The sequence below is a fragment of the Perna viridis genome, chromosome 6 (genome assembly GCF_037379345.1).
Source record: "Perna viridis isolate PV_CMFRI_1.1 ecotype Kerala chromosome 6, ASM3737934v1, whole genome shotgun sequence".
In the NCBI taxonomy this organism is placed as follows: Eukaryota; Metazoa; Mollusca; class Bivalvia; order Mytilida; family Mytilidae; genus Perna; species Perna viridis.
Genome location: NC_142450.1, coordinates 45089047 through 45106342, shown reverse-complemented (window position 1 = coordinate 45106342; position 17296 = coordinate 45089047). Strand labels below are relative to the sequence as shown.

At 34.8% G+C, this 17296-nt stretch overlaps 2 protein-coding genes across 4 annotated transcripts; one reads left to right on the top strand and one right to left on the bottom strand.

The window, feature by feature from the left end:
* Positions 1-4255: 4255 nt before the first annotated feature.
* LOC148615221 (uncharacterized) lies at positions 4256-12695 on the bottom strand. Of its 3 annotated transcripts, XR_015923848.1 has the most exons (3): positions 12483-12695; positions 5135-11657; positions 4256-4309 (listed from the first exon to the last, which is right to left on the bottom strand). XR_015923848.1 is itself a non-coding variant. In XM_088589933.1 (2 exons), exon 2 carries the CDS (start codon positions 11516-11518, stop codon positions 5609-5611), a length of 5910 nt encoding a protein of 1969 aa, XP_088446059.1. In that variant the 5' UTR covers positions 11519-11657; positions 12483-12695; the 3' UTR covers positions 4256-5608. The 3 variants fall into 3 exon arrangements, 1 of the variants encoding a protein (XP_088446059.1); XR_015923849.1 differs by having other exon boundaries at positions 5135-12695; XM_088589933.1 differs by having other exon boundaries at positions 4256-11657.
* Positions 12696-14518: 1823 nt separating this feature from the next.
* On the top strand, positions 14519-17048 carry LOC148615220 (uncharacterized). The gene has a single exon (XM_088589932.1). It carries the CDS (start codon positions 14696-14698, stop codon positions 16217-16219), a length of 1524 nt encoding a protein of 507 aa, XP_088446058.1. The 5' UTR covers positions 14519-14695; the 3' UTR covers positions 16220-17048.
* The last annotated feature ends 248 nt before the right edge of the window (positions 17049-17296 follow it).

Here is a 17296-nt window from a genome sequence, read left to right as displayed (position 1 = left end):
GAATTTTTTATACTTTTTAGGGAGTGTCAACTGTATGTATTATCAATTTTATATTATTTGTCTCAACTCTGACAGTGACACTCCAATTTAATGTACATATGTTACTTATTTTTACTGTTTGATTATCGTCATTTAATAAATGATATTTATGGGATATTTTGTTTTATTTATGTCCTTACCAAAAAAACTTAGTGGAGTAGCTTGCACAGTTGTTCTCCTCTTTTTCTCTAAAGGAATAACTTGGGAATTGGTGCAATATAAATTACTATGTTTTGTAAAATATCAGGCACTTAGACACTACCACAGCATGAAGGCATGCATGGAGTAGTTGGAAAAAGGGTAAAAATAATAAGACCCTTTTCGATTCATTCTCTCACAATTTTAGTTCCAAAAGTTCGTGCGAAATAAGGTATTTTGAAAATCAGCCATCTGATGCTGAGGAGAGAACCTAATACGGCAGGGGACTGAAACGTTCCGGATACCATTCTTCCTTTAAATTACACCTGTTTACCATTACATATATTACATCTGTCTATGTATAAATGCTTAACGACATTTAAACAATATATCCACCAAATTTCAACTTTTATTTTTAAGTTTTACAAAATTTGACCGATCTCCCGCCGAGTTGCTAAAAAAGTCAAGTCCGGGGTAGACGAAAGAGGAAAGGAAAAATATGACACCATAAACAAATAAGTTTTCATGGTGAAGATGGATACATCGTAACGATCCACGAGTTCATGATGGCGACTATAAAACTTCTGGAGTGATGACTTTTGTCTTGTACCAACATCGCCTTTTTCCAGAAGCCTAACTGTAAGAAGTCTAGTTACGGCAAGCTCTGCTATAATGTATGAGTTGTGATATGAAAATTCCATACACAGGTGCTGAAGGGTCGTTGCCACAGATGAAAGGAAAGTTGACAATGCTGAATGAAAAGTCATCACATTTGTCGTAAAGTTTGGTCAATAACTATCCTTTACCATCGATCTCTAAGTGTAGGTCAAGATATGAGGCTGACTTCAATGAAATTTCACCATGAAATGCCATATTGCAAAAGATATTATTGTATTAATTTGGGAGGGTATGATTTTAACCCTTTAGAAATTTTGGTCAAAAAGATATCAAAAACAATCATTTTCCTGATGTTTGGATAAAAAAATTCAGTAAAAAGGAATTGACCGCTTTGAAATTGTACCAAACTGTGCCATACCAGAATAGGAAGGCTGGGTCGTGATCTGAATTGTTAGGTATTAGGGGCCAAAAGGACCCCTTTGGTTCAGGTTTGATTCTTGTTTAAAAAAAAATATCACAATTTAAATTCAAAACTGTCTCAAGCTGGAATGATATCTTAACTATTCATGTTTGACATCTGAGGTCGTATAAAGCTGCGCACTGCGAAGTATCTATTATAATATGACCGTAATGTCCAAAATACGTAAATGTATCAAACTTGTACTCTACATATCAGGTATAACAAGAACTTGTCCTTTTGTCTAATCAATGCATATTGATACATTCTATAACAGGATCATACTTTTTAGCATTCCATGATACTTAGATCTCCGGTTCTATCTGTATCTCAATTGATTTTATTTACAAGTGGAATCCTATTGCCACGATCCTTTGATATATTGTGGAAACAGAAAAGGATTTATTGTCGGATTCATGTTTTCTAATTACATAAGCAGAAGTAAACAATAATTTAAAAGTATGTCTTTAGTTCCAGTATGTTTTTTTAGTCGTATATACTTCAACTAAATGCAATTCTGTGACAACAACGATTGTACTTTGAAAAAGCCGTTTGTTGGAATCAGAACCCTTGTTTTACTTCCAAGGATAAAGTACGGGTGCAAGAAATGCCTTCAGATAATGATGAAGAGAAATCATCGGAAGAAAAAGTCAAATGTGAGTTACTTACAATAGGCAGTTTACCCATATATATTTAAACCAAATTAAAATTAGGTGTTTAGTTCGTCATCCGAGAATGTTAACGTTAAATAGCTTAATTAAAACTGAATAAAATTTTACAAAGTTTCGAATCATAAATGGAAATGATTTTTAGGGCTATGACACAAACCGTTTTTGGAATGAGGGACAGAAGGAGTTTTTAGTTTTTGTTGTTACTTGGACAGTTTAGAAGTTAAGGTTATAAAATGTGACCAGGAATAAACAATTTCCTGACGTATAACAATAACTTGTATAAAGGTGTATACATCTCTATGAAAGGTTTCATACCTTAATACTAACAAATCAATCAAATCATACAACTGATTAGTGCTATTTTTGATTATTTGGTGGGGTTATGACCGTTACTGTTACTGAATATGGTAAATTTGGTTTTGATGCAAATATCTTATAATAATTAGCTATGTTACTTTTGTAAATGTGTATTGATTGCTATGGTTTCATCAACGTTATTTCAAGATTGATTTTTGGGGTGGCTACCTTACCCATGAATAAATAAGAGACAAAAATGGACCCAAAAGAATATTCTGATTTTAGGGCAATTACTTGAGTAAACGTGTATAGATGTACATGAAAAGAGAGGTTTGGATGGATATAGAAGGTAATAGACTCTAGGAATGAACTCAAAGACGTCTATAAATTACTTATTTGTCTAATACTAATTTTACGTTATTTGATACTTATCATTATGGTCAGAATATTCTCAGGTATTAACAATGCAAACTACGAAGTTTCTCAAGTTTGATGTTGTGTAACTACTCGTCAAAACTGTTCTTTGTTCGACTTTTGCCCCTTCATCAAGCTACACCCATCTCCGTCTCTGTCTGCTTACCTGTTCATGCATTTTTTATTGGGAGGTATATAGTTATTAGGATGTGCAACCGCCCTTCCTAGGTTGTATCCGCAACTCACCTTAAACCGGTGGCGAACTTTCACAAATTATTTAACACTTGATGCCATTGTGTACCTAATATTGAGTTTTCCTATCAGAATGACTTTTGGAATTTCCTAGTGATTATAGACTTCGTCATTCGTCGGTCAAGGGGAACCATGCTTTCATCTGCAACTCCTCAAATATCACTGAATGGAATCAAATGAAACTTTCAAACATTCTTTTTACATGATGTCATTGTACCCCTCTTCTTCTCCATACGAAAGAATTTTGGTTTAGGTGCATACAATGTGTGTTTGTTGATCCAAAATAAAGCTGAAGAACAATCATGTACATGATATATGAAGAATATTTACATGTTTGGGTAATTTGCATTTGTTTACTCTTCCGGAGCACTTGATGTCACTCCCTATTATATTTATTGGAATTGATATTGCAAGTACTTTATTGCTTTGTTTGATGCATGGTTCTTTTATCTTCACTTTGAACATGTAAATTTGTTCTGTTGTTCTGACATTGCATATATATGTGGTTTATTTTCATGATATAGCCATATTTTAGATTTCTGTTGTATCTGGAGTCAACTCAGTTTGATGCTTTGGTATGTTTATGCCAATGTATAGTTAGTCTGTTTTGTCGGTCATATGTATTTCTCACTACTCAAAATTTCAGGTACAGTTTAATATGCCTTAAATTCAATATATCTCCATGAATAAAATCGTGACATACACATCATTCTTGTTTGTTCAACTGTTCAAAACCCCAGAAGGACAACAACTTTTTGTAACAAAATCAATGTTGAACTTTGAAATTAATGAAAAAAATACTTTTAGCAAAACAAAAATATTTTCTGGAAATAAACCTACGTGGAAAGCCTGATAAAAATATATGCGAACTAAAATTTTACAGAATTACTAGTCTCACAAATATATATATACCCTTTATAAAAAGTTTGTGAATTTTCTTAGTGTTTGAATGCTGGTGTGAATATGTCACTAATAATGACAAAGAGTGGAACTAAAGCTTTTTTTGAACACCGCCCCGAAGGTACACTTGTACAGAGAACTACAATACCAATATTCTTCGAACAAAAAGAGGGGGTTGTCGTGTTGTTATCTGCTGCAGAACTGTTCAAAAAACGTAACAAAAGGAAAATGTTCACATTACTGCATAATGACAAAGATATTTCCTAACGGAATGTGTTGAGATCAGCAATAAATATGAGATGCTAATCTCCAAATTTACCCTTTTTATCGACTGCATAAATTAAGAAGAGAAATAACTTCTTTCAGTCCGAAGAAGAGTTATAATTTGCTGTGGTATATTGGTACGTCTGTTCTGCCTTTAACATGTGTATTCGGTTGAATGTATATGTATTTGCAGATAGCTAACCAATACAATTGTTGAATAGTTTATTGTACTCAAATTGTATGTGTATGTGGTGAAAAGCTACAAAAGAAAAGAGAAAAAACTCATGTAATCTAGGCCATGTGACATGTATGAATGACAAAAGCTCTATAAACATTAGAAAAATGCACATAAGCACAATAAAACATACATGTACAATATTATAATCATAAAAACATGTCAAAGTGAATGTGTGTGTATTCCATGTTTTGATTGGTTTCGGTAGGCAAATATTCCATATCCACTGTACAAAGAAGCTTATCTAATCTATGCTAGTCGAGATAACCTATTAATTTGGTGAACACATATGAGACTTGTTACAGTAAATGAAGTCGCAGTTATATGTAATTGGACATACATGTATGTGTAAGCAGTCATGAAATTCCATACAAACTTTGGATTGTTTAATTATGAGCAGCAAAGTAGCCCTGTAATGGTCAGATAAGGATAACACTCTACTCTATTTTACGAGGTGAAAAATGCATAAAATATCTATATGTACATATACATGTAAAAGTGAAGGAAGTTTCACTCAAATAAAGGTTAAACAAACATGTCATAAAAAATCAATAATTATATGAATTATGTGGTATAAACTCTACCAAATATCATGACACACTTGCAAATATATTTCCACAATTTATCATAAAGAATAAACCTCAAAATTTCTCAAAAATAATTTCTTATAATTTTACCATCATGGACAAAAGGGTCCAAGATCGGAAATGCGTACCAACTTTTCGGTCAACCTTGATTCTGACAATTTCAAAGTTTTGAAAAACTACTTTATCTTGACTTTGAAGGGTGGGGCTTGTTGAATGGATAAAACATTACTCAAATATGATAAAGAAACAAATGATTACTTACACTGTGCCCCATTATGGCTAAAAAAGCACAAAGTGCTACAAAAAATTTCACGTGGATGTCAACAGGAAATGTAAATAATCGAATGAAAATACTAAAACCCGGAAGACAAAATTCGATAATAACATATAGCACAAAATTGAAATAATGTGTGAAGCATTTTTTGAAATTAAACTTAATTAGTAAAATTTAATAAAAATGTATCAAATAAGATACAGCACACTCCTCGCCTGATATTAAAAATATCACTCTTTTCAAAATAACAATATTCACAGTGAATTTAAAAGTTAGGCTATATAACCATAATTTGGTCTCAAAATGAGTTTTTCTTTAAAGAAAAAATGATAAAGAAAAATAAATTCAAAAATTGAACTTGATACCCTTATAGTTCAAAGTACAAATACAAAACTTGAATGTATAAACCGTCAAAAGGCATATAACATGACAAATGGCATTAACAATAGATTGACAATGTAATTATTCTGGCAACAAAAGAATGACTTCATGAATTGGACGTGTGTATGTCTTTGCTTCTCCATTGACGACTACACGAACTACGACTTTGCGAACTAATCCATCATCACTAGGAATTGATTTCACAATGAGACCCATAGGCCAAGCTGATCTAGATAATTCTTTGTCGCGCACTAGAACTACATCTCCTAATTTTATGTTTTCTACTTCTAAATTCCACTTACGACGCTTCTGAAGAGTATTTATGTATTCCACTTTCCATCGCTTCCAAAAGATTGCAGAAAGATGCTTAACACGTTCCCACTGTTTACGAAACAATGAAACACGATCGACTTTCATATCATAATCTACATCTGCAGAATTATCCATTCCATCGACAACGCTTGGTAGAACTGGTGATTTCTGAGTAAGTATCATTGAAGGAGATAAAACGCATGGATTTTCTGGATCTGTTGATATCGGGATGAGTGGTCTAGAGTTCATTATAGCTGAAGCTTCTGCGAAGAAGGTAGTAAGAACCTCATGACTTAGATTACGTGATCCATATTCCAACATCATAGACTCAAATATTCGACGTGTAATAGCTATCATTCTTTCCCACACTCCTCCCATGTGGGAAGAATGGGGAGAATTGAAAATCCAAGTCGTTCCTTGTGTGTTCAAATACTTGCGCATGTGAGTGTCATCAACGTTGATGCAATTCAATCTCAGCTCGTTTACCGTACCCACAAAGTTAGTTCCTTTATCAGAACGAATGACCTTAACACTGCCTCGGATAGATGTAAACCTTCTGAGTGCGTTGACAAATGACGATGTAGTCATTTCCTCGACTACCTCTATGTGTGTCGCTCTAGTCGTTAAGCATGTAAACAAAGCACCCCATCTCTTACTATTGGCCGATCCTCCACGTGTGCGTCGGGTTACTACTTCGAAAGGTCCAAAGATATCCACACCTACGTATGAGAACGGTGGCTCCCCATAACTTAACCTTTCTTCTGGGAGATCAGACATTTTCTGACTACTCGGTTCTGACCTTAACTTACGACATGTGACACATTTGAAGATAATTGACGAAACAAGTTTCTTCCCGCCTAAAATCCAATATCCAGCTGATCTGACTCGACCCTCTGTCGTGTGACGTCCTTGATGTTTGACTTCAATGTGGAATTTACGGACAATCAATGTAGTTGTTGGATGTTTTCCAGGAAGAATGATCGGATGTTTGAGTTGACCTTCTAAACCACTTGCTTTCCTTAGTCGACCTCCTACGCACAAAAGTCCATCCTTGTTCAAATACGGGTCCAACTGATAGATTTTGCTGTTTTTATCAATTGGTTTTGAGAGTTTAAGATTCTCGATCTCAGTAGAAAAGAACTTCCTTTGAACGTCCATGATTATAACACATTCAGTACTGCGAATCAAATCAATGTCATTGCATTTACCAGAGTGCTCATCTTTGTGTTTCTGTATGAATTTACGAATCGTCACTAATGATCTTACAAGTCTATCCCAGTCAGAAAATCTAGAATACAAGTCATCATTAAAACCTTGAACTGGATCTGTTACATCCGCCTTGATGTCTACTTTGTTACAACGAATCTCAGAATCCTCGTCCGGATTAATCAGGCGGTGAGTGTCCTGATCAGAATTTACCAACTTCGGTCCACATAACCAAGTACTATGTTGCATGTCAATTGGGTTGATCCCTCTTGTTCCAACATCTGCTGGATTTTCCTCACTACGAACATAAAACCACTGAGACGGATCACTGAGCTTTCTGATGTGTGCAACACGGTTTCCGACGTAAACGAAAAATCGTCTCTGATTGTTGTTTATGTACCCCAAGACCACACGACTATCACTGAAGAATTTAACCTGGTCGAGTTCGAGTTGTAATTGATCGATAGCTATCTGACTAACCTCTATAGCGAGCACAGCTGCACACAGCTCTAATCTTGGTATCGTGTGTCCACTGCGGGGTGTGACTTTGGATTTTCCTAATACGAATCCAACTTTGGTTGAGTTGTTCCGATAAGTAACATGTAAGTATGAAACAGCAGAAATTGCAAGTTCTGACGCATCACAATAAGTAAGTAACTCTCGACTTACAGTTTCACTAAGGTAAGGAACTATTACTCTTGGAATTTGAAGCGATTCAAGATAATGTAAGTTTTCCTTCCATTTGTACCACTCTTGAAGTTGATCTTCGGTTAACGGTTCGTCCCAATCAACCGTAATTGCTACTATTTTCCTCAAGATTATCTTTCCACTAATGGTGACAGGTGATATGAACCCAAGAGGGTCAAAGAGACTATTCACTACAGACAGAATGCCTCGACGAGTTGCAGGTTTTTTGTCTGTCGATATACTGATCTTAAAGGTATCTGAGCCTAAATCCCACAATAGTCCTAGACTACGCTGAGTGAGAGTGTCCTTTTCAAAGTCAAGATTTACCAAGCCTTTAGCGATGTCTTCTGATTTGAATGAGCTCATTACTTCTCCACTATTTGAGGCAAATTTATGGAGTCTTAATTGTCCATGTACTTTCATTGCATCCTGTGTCCTAGAAACTAAGTCGATAGCTTCGTCAGCTGTTGAACAAGACACCAGTCCATCATCAACATAAAAATGGTTGATAATAAAGTCCTTAACATCGCTTCCATGTGTCTCCTCTGCTAAGCTGCCTATGCGTCTAAGACCATACATTGCGATTGACGGAGAGGGGCTGTTGCCAAATACATGTGCCCTCATTCTATAAGGTACCAACGGATTGTCAAATATGTTGTCTTTGTGCCACAAAAACCTGAGGTAATCACGATCTTGCTCGTTGACCAAGAACGAATGGAACATTTGTTCAATATCTGCGACTATGGCGATCATTTCTTTTCTAAACCTGATGAGTATGCCCACGAGACTATTTATAAGATCTGGCCCTTGTAGAAGTTGAGAGTTAAGTGAGATGCCTTGGTACGTAGCAGACGAGTCGAATACCCCGCGTATTCTGTCTAACTTATGTGGGTGATAAACACCGAAAAGCGGTAAGTACCACCGCTCTTTATCTGGTGGAATTTCTGGTGCCAACTCTGCATGGTTACGATCGAAGATTTGTTCCATAAAGGTCATAAAATGTTCCTTTTTCTTAACATTTTTCCTCAGGGAATAATCCAGTGAACGAGCACGATTCAACGCCAAGTCGAAGTTATCAGGTATAGGTTCCTTGTTTGCACGGAATGGCAAAGGTGCAGTCCATTTGCCCTCAGTTCCTATGTGAAATTCCTTGTCCATGACTTCAAGGAATTGTCTATCGTCTGTAGATAAACCTGGAGTGTTATCATCATTCCTAGTCTCGAATATGTCAAGGTGAGTAACTCTCGTCTTCCTTTTACTCAAATCACCATCCGATATGTTTACGACTTGCTGACACGGTTCCAAAGTGCTAATGAGACCACTCTTACTGATGAAAGTTTTGTAAACTTTGGTAGAAGAAACATGTTTCCCAGATAAGCATACGTCGCCAATGATCGTCCAACCAAGAGGCGATCGTTGCGCAAACGGTAATTCAGGTGACCCGATCCTCTGATCAATAACATGATGAGCTTTAGGTAAGTCACGACCTATCAGTAATAGAATTTCCTTGTTTGTACTTGAGTCAGGTAAGTATTGCGCGATATCCTGCATGTGAGGAAAGTGTTGAGCGACATTTGAGGTAGGTATCTCGGTTTCGTTTTCAGGCAGATTGTCACATTCCAGAACTGGAGGTAAGTGAACTTGAACATTATCTGATCCTTCTACGACTAGTTCATCAGCTAAACGACCATTCGTTACACACGTTCCTGAGCAAGATTGCATGGTGTACTGTACTGAGTTAGAGTGTATTCCAAGACTGTCAAATAACGCACCTTTACCGAGAGACTTATTGCTCTGATCATCGAGCATTGCGAAACAATCAACAAAATTGTCACTTTGACCGTTCTTGTATACACGCACTGGGACGATACGAGCACATGATTTACCACGAAACTTTCCGCAGACTTCTGTACATTTTGCTTTTACTAAGACGGTACCAGTTACCTCCTCGCCATGAATTTGCGCACTAGGAAGGTCTTGTTTCGGTTTCGTTGACTCCTGAGAAATATGTAGAGCTGTACAGTGTCTATCGCTTTTACAAACATTACATTGTATCTTCGCCTCACATTTCTTCGCAAAGTGAGAAGTGGTTTCACAACATCTGTAACAAACGTTCTTAGACTTTAGAATTTCTCTCCGATCATGAAAACTTTTACCTCTGAAGGCGTTACACTGATTGATTGTATGTTTCGAACCTGGATGTATTATGCACAACAGTTTATCATTTCCCGCTTTCATGACAACTTCTGTTTTGAGACTTGCAACTTGTTTAAGTTTCATGTTGTTCGATAACTGAGTCTTTCCTCGGAAATTTGTGCTTTCCTTCGACGAACCGAAATTGAGTCCTGGGTCGTTACGTATCGAACTAATTTCGCCAATAAAGTCAACGAATTCCTCAAACGGCGGATATAAAACACCGTGCTGTTTCTTGTAATTTACTACTCGATTTATCCACTTATCTTGGATATGTCTAGGAAGCTTTTGTATGATTTGTTTCAACCCTAATGAAGAGTCCAAGTAAGCAAAAATGCTGCTATACGCTGGCAACACTTTGACTGCCTGGATCTCGACCAACAAGTCCGACAATTCATATAACCTTTGATAGTCTAATGAATCTGGTAATTTCATGATCCTCGATTTCAATACCGATTCTATCAATTCTGGAGACCCAAAACGTTTGTCTAATCTAGACCAAATCAGGTCTAAACAGTTCTCTGGCTGGTCTGCGCATGAGGCACGAGCACTCATGACTAATCGGTACGCATTAGCATTTCGATTTATACAGCTGGATAGAAGTGTTATTTCTTCAAGTGGTGAACAATCAATTTCAGTAGTCATTCTCAAAAATTGAGCTTTCCAAACAAGGTATTGTTCAGGTTTGTCGTCGAACAACTGTCTCTGCATACTTTCTAGTAAGAGATTTTTCTTTAACAAATAGTTTGAAGGATCTACAACATTCTGGTTACCACGATCGAAGGTGTGAGGCAAGGTTGACATGTGTCTCGCTTGCTGTTCAACATGAGGTGTTGATGTGGGATAAAAGACAGGTGCTTCAGCAGAAAGTTTGTTGTCGTTTTCAGCTTTCGTATACGAAATGTCTCTTAAGAAGTTAAGCGTCTTTTCGAAAGGAGTTATCGTTTCCTTTGGCAATTCCGTTTCAAACTCATTTTTATCTGCTTGACTAGGTCTCTCATTGATCACACTCGCCTCTGCCTCTGCCGCGGCTACTGTCTTTAATTGTTCTAGCACTTTAATTTCACATTCCTTGTCAAATTTTTCCTTTTTCAATGTGAGTTCTTTTTCTAGAAATTTTAATTTCACTTTTTCTGATTCGACCTTTGCCTGTGTCTGTAAGGCCAATTGGCTCGCATTCGAATTATCAGTTTTAATAGATCTATGAGTTTGTCTACTTTTGCTGGATTCTGTATCGCAATTATCCTTAGCTAACTGGATTCTGTCCACTAATTTACACACTTTAGATTTCAACTCTTGAAATATTGGCCAGTATTGTTCTGTATAATCTTGTGCATTTTCTAATGGACAACGAGATAAAAAGTCCAAATATTCATTTGAAATTTTCTCAAATCTCTGGAACACTGTGTTTAAATTTGATTCTTCAGTTTGTAGTGCTTTAAGTGAAGCCGGTAATTGCTCTAGTTTTGAAAGAGTGTCTTTTAACATAAAACATGATGATTTGATCTTCTTTTCATGACCGTCTAATAAAGCTTTCTGAAAATCTTTGCCCTTTTCTGTAGGTACACTTTGTCGATGCTCTGTGTCTGCCATCTTTGATTATCAGAGTCTTTTCACTGTTCTGCCTTTAACATGTGTATTCGGTTGAATGTATATGTATTTGCAGATAGCTAACCAATACAATTGTTGAATAGTTTATTGTACTCAAATTGTATGTGTATGTGGTGAAAAGCTACAAAAGAAAAGAGAAAAAACTCATGTAATCTAGGCCATGTGACATGTATGAATGACAAAAGCTCTATAAACATTAGAAAAATGCACATAAGCACAATAAAACATACATGTACAATATTATAATCATAAAAACATGTCAAAGTGAATGTGTGTGTATTCCATGTTTTGATTGGTTTCGGTAGGCAAATATTCCATATCCACTGTACAAAGAAGCTTATCTAATCTATGCTAGTCGAGATAACCTATTAATTTGGTGAACACATATGAGACTTGTTACAGTAAATGAAGTCGCAGTTATATGTAATTGGACATACATGTATGTGTAAGCAGTCATGAAATTCCATACAAACTTTGGATTGTTTAATTATGAGCAGCAAAGTAGCCCTGTAATGGTCAGATAAGGATAACACTCTACTCTATTTTACGAGGTGAAAAATGCATAAAATATCTATATGTACATATACATGTAAAAGTGAAGGAAGTTTCACTCAAATAAAGGTTAAACAAACATGTCATAAAAAATCAATAATTATATGAATTATGTGGTATAAACTCTACCAAATATCATGACACACTTGCAAATATATTTCCACAATTTATCATAAAGAATAAACCTCAAAATTTCTCAAAAATAATTTCTTATAATTTTACCATCATGGACAAAAGGGTCCAAGATCGGAAATGCGTACCAACTTTTCGGTCAACCTTGATTCTGACAATTTCAAAGTTTTGAAAAACTACTTTATCTTGACTTTGAAGGGTGGGGCTTGTTGAATGGATAAAACATTACTCAAATATGATAAAGAAACAAATGATTACTTACACTGTGCCCCATTATGGCTAAAAAAGCACAAAGTGCTACAAAAAATTTCACGTGGATGTCAACAGGAAATGTAAATAATCGAATGAAAATACTAAAACCCGGAAGACAAAATTCGATAATAACATATAGCACAAAATTGAAATAATGTGTGAAGCATTTTTTGAAATTAAACTTAATTAGTAAAATTTAATAAAAATGTATCAAATAAGATACAGCACAACGTCCGTGTCATCGTTGTCATCATTGTCACTTGGTTTTCGTGCGATAAGTTTAGTTGTGGTTCACCATTTGAAATTTTAATAAGATTTTACTTACCACTAAACGAAATGTCCTATTTAATTTAGAGTTTGTGGCCTCTACAGTTTTAAAATAAGAGCCAAATAGTGTTAATAGGTGTTTTATCTAAACCCATGTAGAATATTTATTTTTCTTCCGATCTTGATATGTTTTTTCATTGTGTTTAATTGTAATCCACGTAACAGCAGATTTAATGTGTTTTGCACTGTTTATTTTTGGTTACAAGGGGTCAAAGGGGCCACACCTCTAATAAATCTACTCTTTTATATTTGGTCCGATTTCGAAAAATCTTTTTTTAATGGATTTCTTATGAAAACTTTTGCCTGCGTTTATCAATCAGATTTCAGATATCTCTTTTTTATTTTTGATCTGATTTTGAACAGTTTTATTTAAATTTCAAATTTTAAATGTAGTGTCCAAACCATGGTTTGTGTCCATAATGAATTGTAAGTCCCTATGATTTAGTATGTCAAAAACTAATATTGTGTCCACACTTGCCTCAGCATCACATCTTGACGTATTATCAACTTTCCTTTCATCTGCCTATGAAGTTTTCATATCACAAATCAAACGTTGACAGAGCTTACTACTCAGACTTTTTATACCGCGCTAGACGTATTGTCTTCTTCGTCTACCCCGGACTTGACTTTTTATGAGCAACTCGGCGGGTGTTCCTAGAAAAGCAGAGGACGCTTACCCTACCACTGCACCTGGTCTATGCTCCAAGTTTTTATTATAGTCTGAGGTGTTCATTTACTTTCGTAACTTGGTATGTATTATTTTGGTTATTTTATGTTCTTTTTTGTGTGTGTGGGTTTCTCATATCTGGTCTTGGTACCTGGTTTACATTCTTTTGATTTCCACTCGAATCTTGGTTCGCTTAATTACTCTCTTAAATTCTTTGATTTCCGCTAGATTCTTGGTTCTCTTGATTACTCTAAAACAAACTTTCTATTTCAGTTTTCTTCTATATATGACATTTTAAAAGAAACATATTTTTAGATATTTCTTGGTAAAGTGAACTATAGCAATTTGAATTTCTAAACTTGTAGATTAGAAACGATGTTTTAAACATCGCCGTTTTTCTATTGACTTTCCAAGACCCATGGAAAACTAAACGAAATATCTGCTTTTATTCTTCTGCATGTTCATTAAATAGTAACTATCTTCAACTATACTGGTCTAAATAGCAAAGCTATATATATAAATTATACTTGACGGACATGCAAAATTGGCATCGCGTTGTTTCATGCACTAACAACCTTCATAAGATATAAATGTAAGCTATTATGACTGCGAAAATGCTTAAATAGTTACAAAGAAAATAATCAATTCATGTTTAGTAGGCAATGGTTCACAGAAGGACACTAAAATTGAGCTGCAACGTTTACAACGTGGCTAAGTCCCCAATGTACCAGTCGAGTCTGTACTGATTTTATATACAATACATTTGTCATACGGTAGGGATAATGATATTCTATAACATTATGGCAAGACATTTGCACTTTTTCGATATCTTGAATTATCGGTAAATCCACTAAGTGTTCTACTACCGTATCTTCAAGACAATTCCAGCGTTATTGATATTTTGTTAAATTGTTTTTTTAAAACCATGTCAAATTATTGGTAATCTTTTTTTCCAATTCAAGTTTCGATAACCTTGAATGGAGGTATATATGTACTGGAATTTAAACCAGGTAAATAAATCATCAATTTGATAACATACCTAGTAAAGGTACGTAACTATCTATTACAAACTATATTTATCAATCGTTCTTGTGTAAGATTATCTTTAAAAACGCAATTTTACTTATAAGTATTCACACTTATGTGTTTATTTTGTGTTTTTTTGTGAGTATACCTGTTATATTGGTGACTGGTTTTAAGCAATACATTTACGAAATACGAAAGAGGAAATGGATGGACTAAAAGCTCATCGATTCGGAACTGTAAAATGTAAGGAACACAAAGGAATGCGTTCATCATACTATTGTTGTGGACAACTAATATGCCATGATCTCTGCTTACCAAATCATGTGGACCACTCTTATTTAACAATAACACAAAAAAGTTCTGAGCTGAAGGGTAATATTCCAGAATTTCAACAGAAGCTGAAAGACATGCATACAGGTTGGAATGAAAAGATTTGGAATCTTGAATCTGTGTTACGGAAAAATTCAGAGGCTTTAAAGAAAAATAAACGCGTCGTTCATCAACGTATACAGGAGGTTATTACTTATCTAACACAAACAATAGAACCAATCTTACAGACTGAATGTGAAAACAGACACAAGATGGTTGACAGAATTTTAAAAAACATGATCGACGAATGTAACACAACTTTATATAAAATTGGATACTCACGGGATTTATGTGAAAAATTAAAGAATTTCCAATCCGAGACAGAAACAGTGCGAGTTGGTAGCCGTTTAGAATTAGAAATAAAAGAATCGTATGACAACATAGAACAACTACGCCATTTATCTCATCAAATAGAAGTTTCAGAATTCATTTCACCCCAACAACCTCCTAACAAAAACGCATTACGGAAGCTTCTTGGGACTTTCAATGATGGTCTTGAAATGGACTCTGATTGGTCAAAGACTGAGAGTGATACATTTGAGTTGTTAGGACAATTTCGATGGAAGCATAAACATATATCATTAACAGTGTTTGATGAGGAGAGTGCGTGGATTCATAGTATCTGCAGCGGTGGGTCGATCTGTAAGGTTTCCCAAAATGGAAGTATTCTACAAGAAAAACAAAACGACAAAAGGAGAAAAATTGATAAAATAAGTGTCACTAAGTTAAAGAACGCTTGGGTAACCGATACTGAAAGCTGCAGTATTAAAATATTACGGGAGAATGGTGAGATGGAGCACAAATTTCATGTGCATCCATTTCATCCTTTTGGGATATGTTCCACACAAGCTGGGGATGCAGTGTGGATTTGTTTAGCAGACAAGGAATCGTTTATACCTGGTTTAAATGGCAGAACCATGGTTGCCAAATTGTCGCCTGATGGTCAAAGGATGTGTGAAATTGAATCCCAGTGTAACAAAAAGTTCTTCAATTTCCCCTATAGATGTGCAGAAAATATCAATTTAGACTTATGGGTGATTGATCGTCTCTTACTGGAAGGTAAAGGACAAGTCTTCGTCTTCGACAAAACTGGAAATCCTAAAGGTGGATATATCGGGACAATATCAGACAAAGACTTTGATCCAAGAGATATATGTATAAACAAACATGGAAATGTCATTATATCTGACTGTGCCAATAATGCAATTCATATATTACAAATTGATGGAATATTAGAACGAATGTTAAAAACGGATACACGTGACTTTGTTCAACCATTATCAGTTTCGTGCTCGAATTCTGACAAAATATGGATTTCGTTTTGTAAAGGTAAAGTGATTGTTATAAAAACAGTTTAAAAGTACATTCAAGAGTAATCAAGGGAACCAAGATTCCAGCGGAAATGAAAAGAATGTAATCCAGTAACAAAGACCAGACATGGTATTCACCAGTCCAATAGCCAGACTTGTCTGGCCCCGAATTATGATAAGATTTATTCGTCATATTTTTCAAAATTTGCAGTATTACAAATTTCAAAATACCTAAAACACGTTACTTGTATCGCACTTGGTAGAATCTGTCAGTGAAGAATTTGTCTTCCTATTTTGATAGTTTTGGTTTTGAATACTTTTTGTATACAATGATTTTTGGATTGAGATCTTCCTATATGTTTAATTTTTATGCTGCCGATGAGATGTTACTCCTTGAAACACGAAATTTGCCATATATATGATTGGTACATTTTGTATTTTAAATCATAAAACTAAAATAAGGCGCAAAATAATTTTCTCTGTACACGCTTATTTCTTTTGCTTGTTATTAAAATATATTGTTATATAAAATACATAGACGAACACAAATCATATCGTCTAAAAATACCATCAATAGGAGCCCAAAAATTGTTGAATTTGTTCAATGTGTTATTATTCTTAGCTATATACTCAGATAGGGATGTCTAGATCTTTATCTTATACTTCAGATCTATAAAGTTAGATTATTAAAGTTGTCATTCAGTTTAAATATATAAATATAATTATAATTTTTGTCAAAAAGTTCAATAAATTTTCTCTATAGCCAAGGAAAAAATGTCTTTTGTCTAAAGTGAAATCAATATAATTTTTTCTATTTTTAAAATTAAAACGTTCCAATAAATTGTACGCAATAGGACAATAAAAAATATATGTTCAACCGTCTCTTCCTGTTGCTTACAAAATGTACATAGCTTACAATTGACTATTCGTGTTTTGGCAGGTCACATTGGGTCATCAATTGTAGGTATACATGTATACATAAATCCTTATATAGCAGAACTCTCGATCCATTTATATACTTTAAACCGATTTATTTTACGAACAAATTCAATAGTTATGGAAGAGAAATCAAGAAACCAGAATTAGGACGACAATGTTAGAGAAATGTAAGTTGTGAAAATAAAA

Coding starts and splice junctions, on each gene's coding strand:
- LOC148615220 (XM_088589932.1), top strand. CDS start 14,696: ATGGATGGACTAAAAGCTCATCGATTCGGAACTGTAAAATGTAAGGAA.
- LOC148615221 (XM_088589933.1), bottom strand. CDS start 11,518: ATGGCAGACACAGAGCATCGACAAAGTGTACCTACAGAAAAGGGCAAA.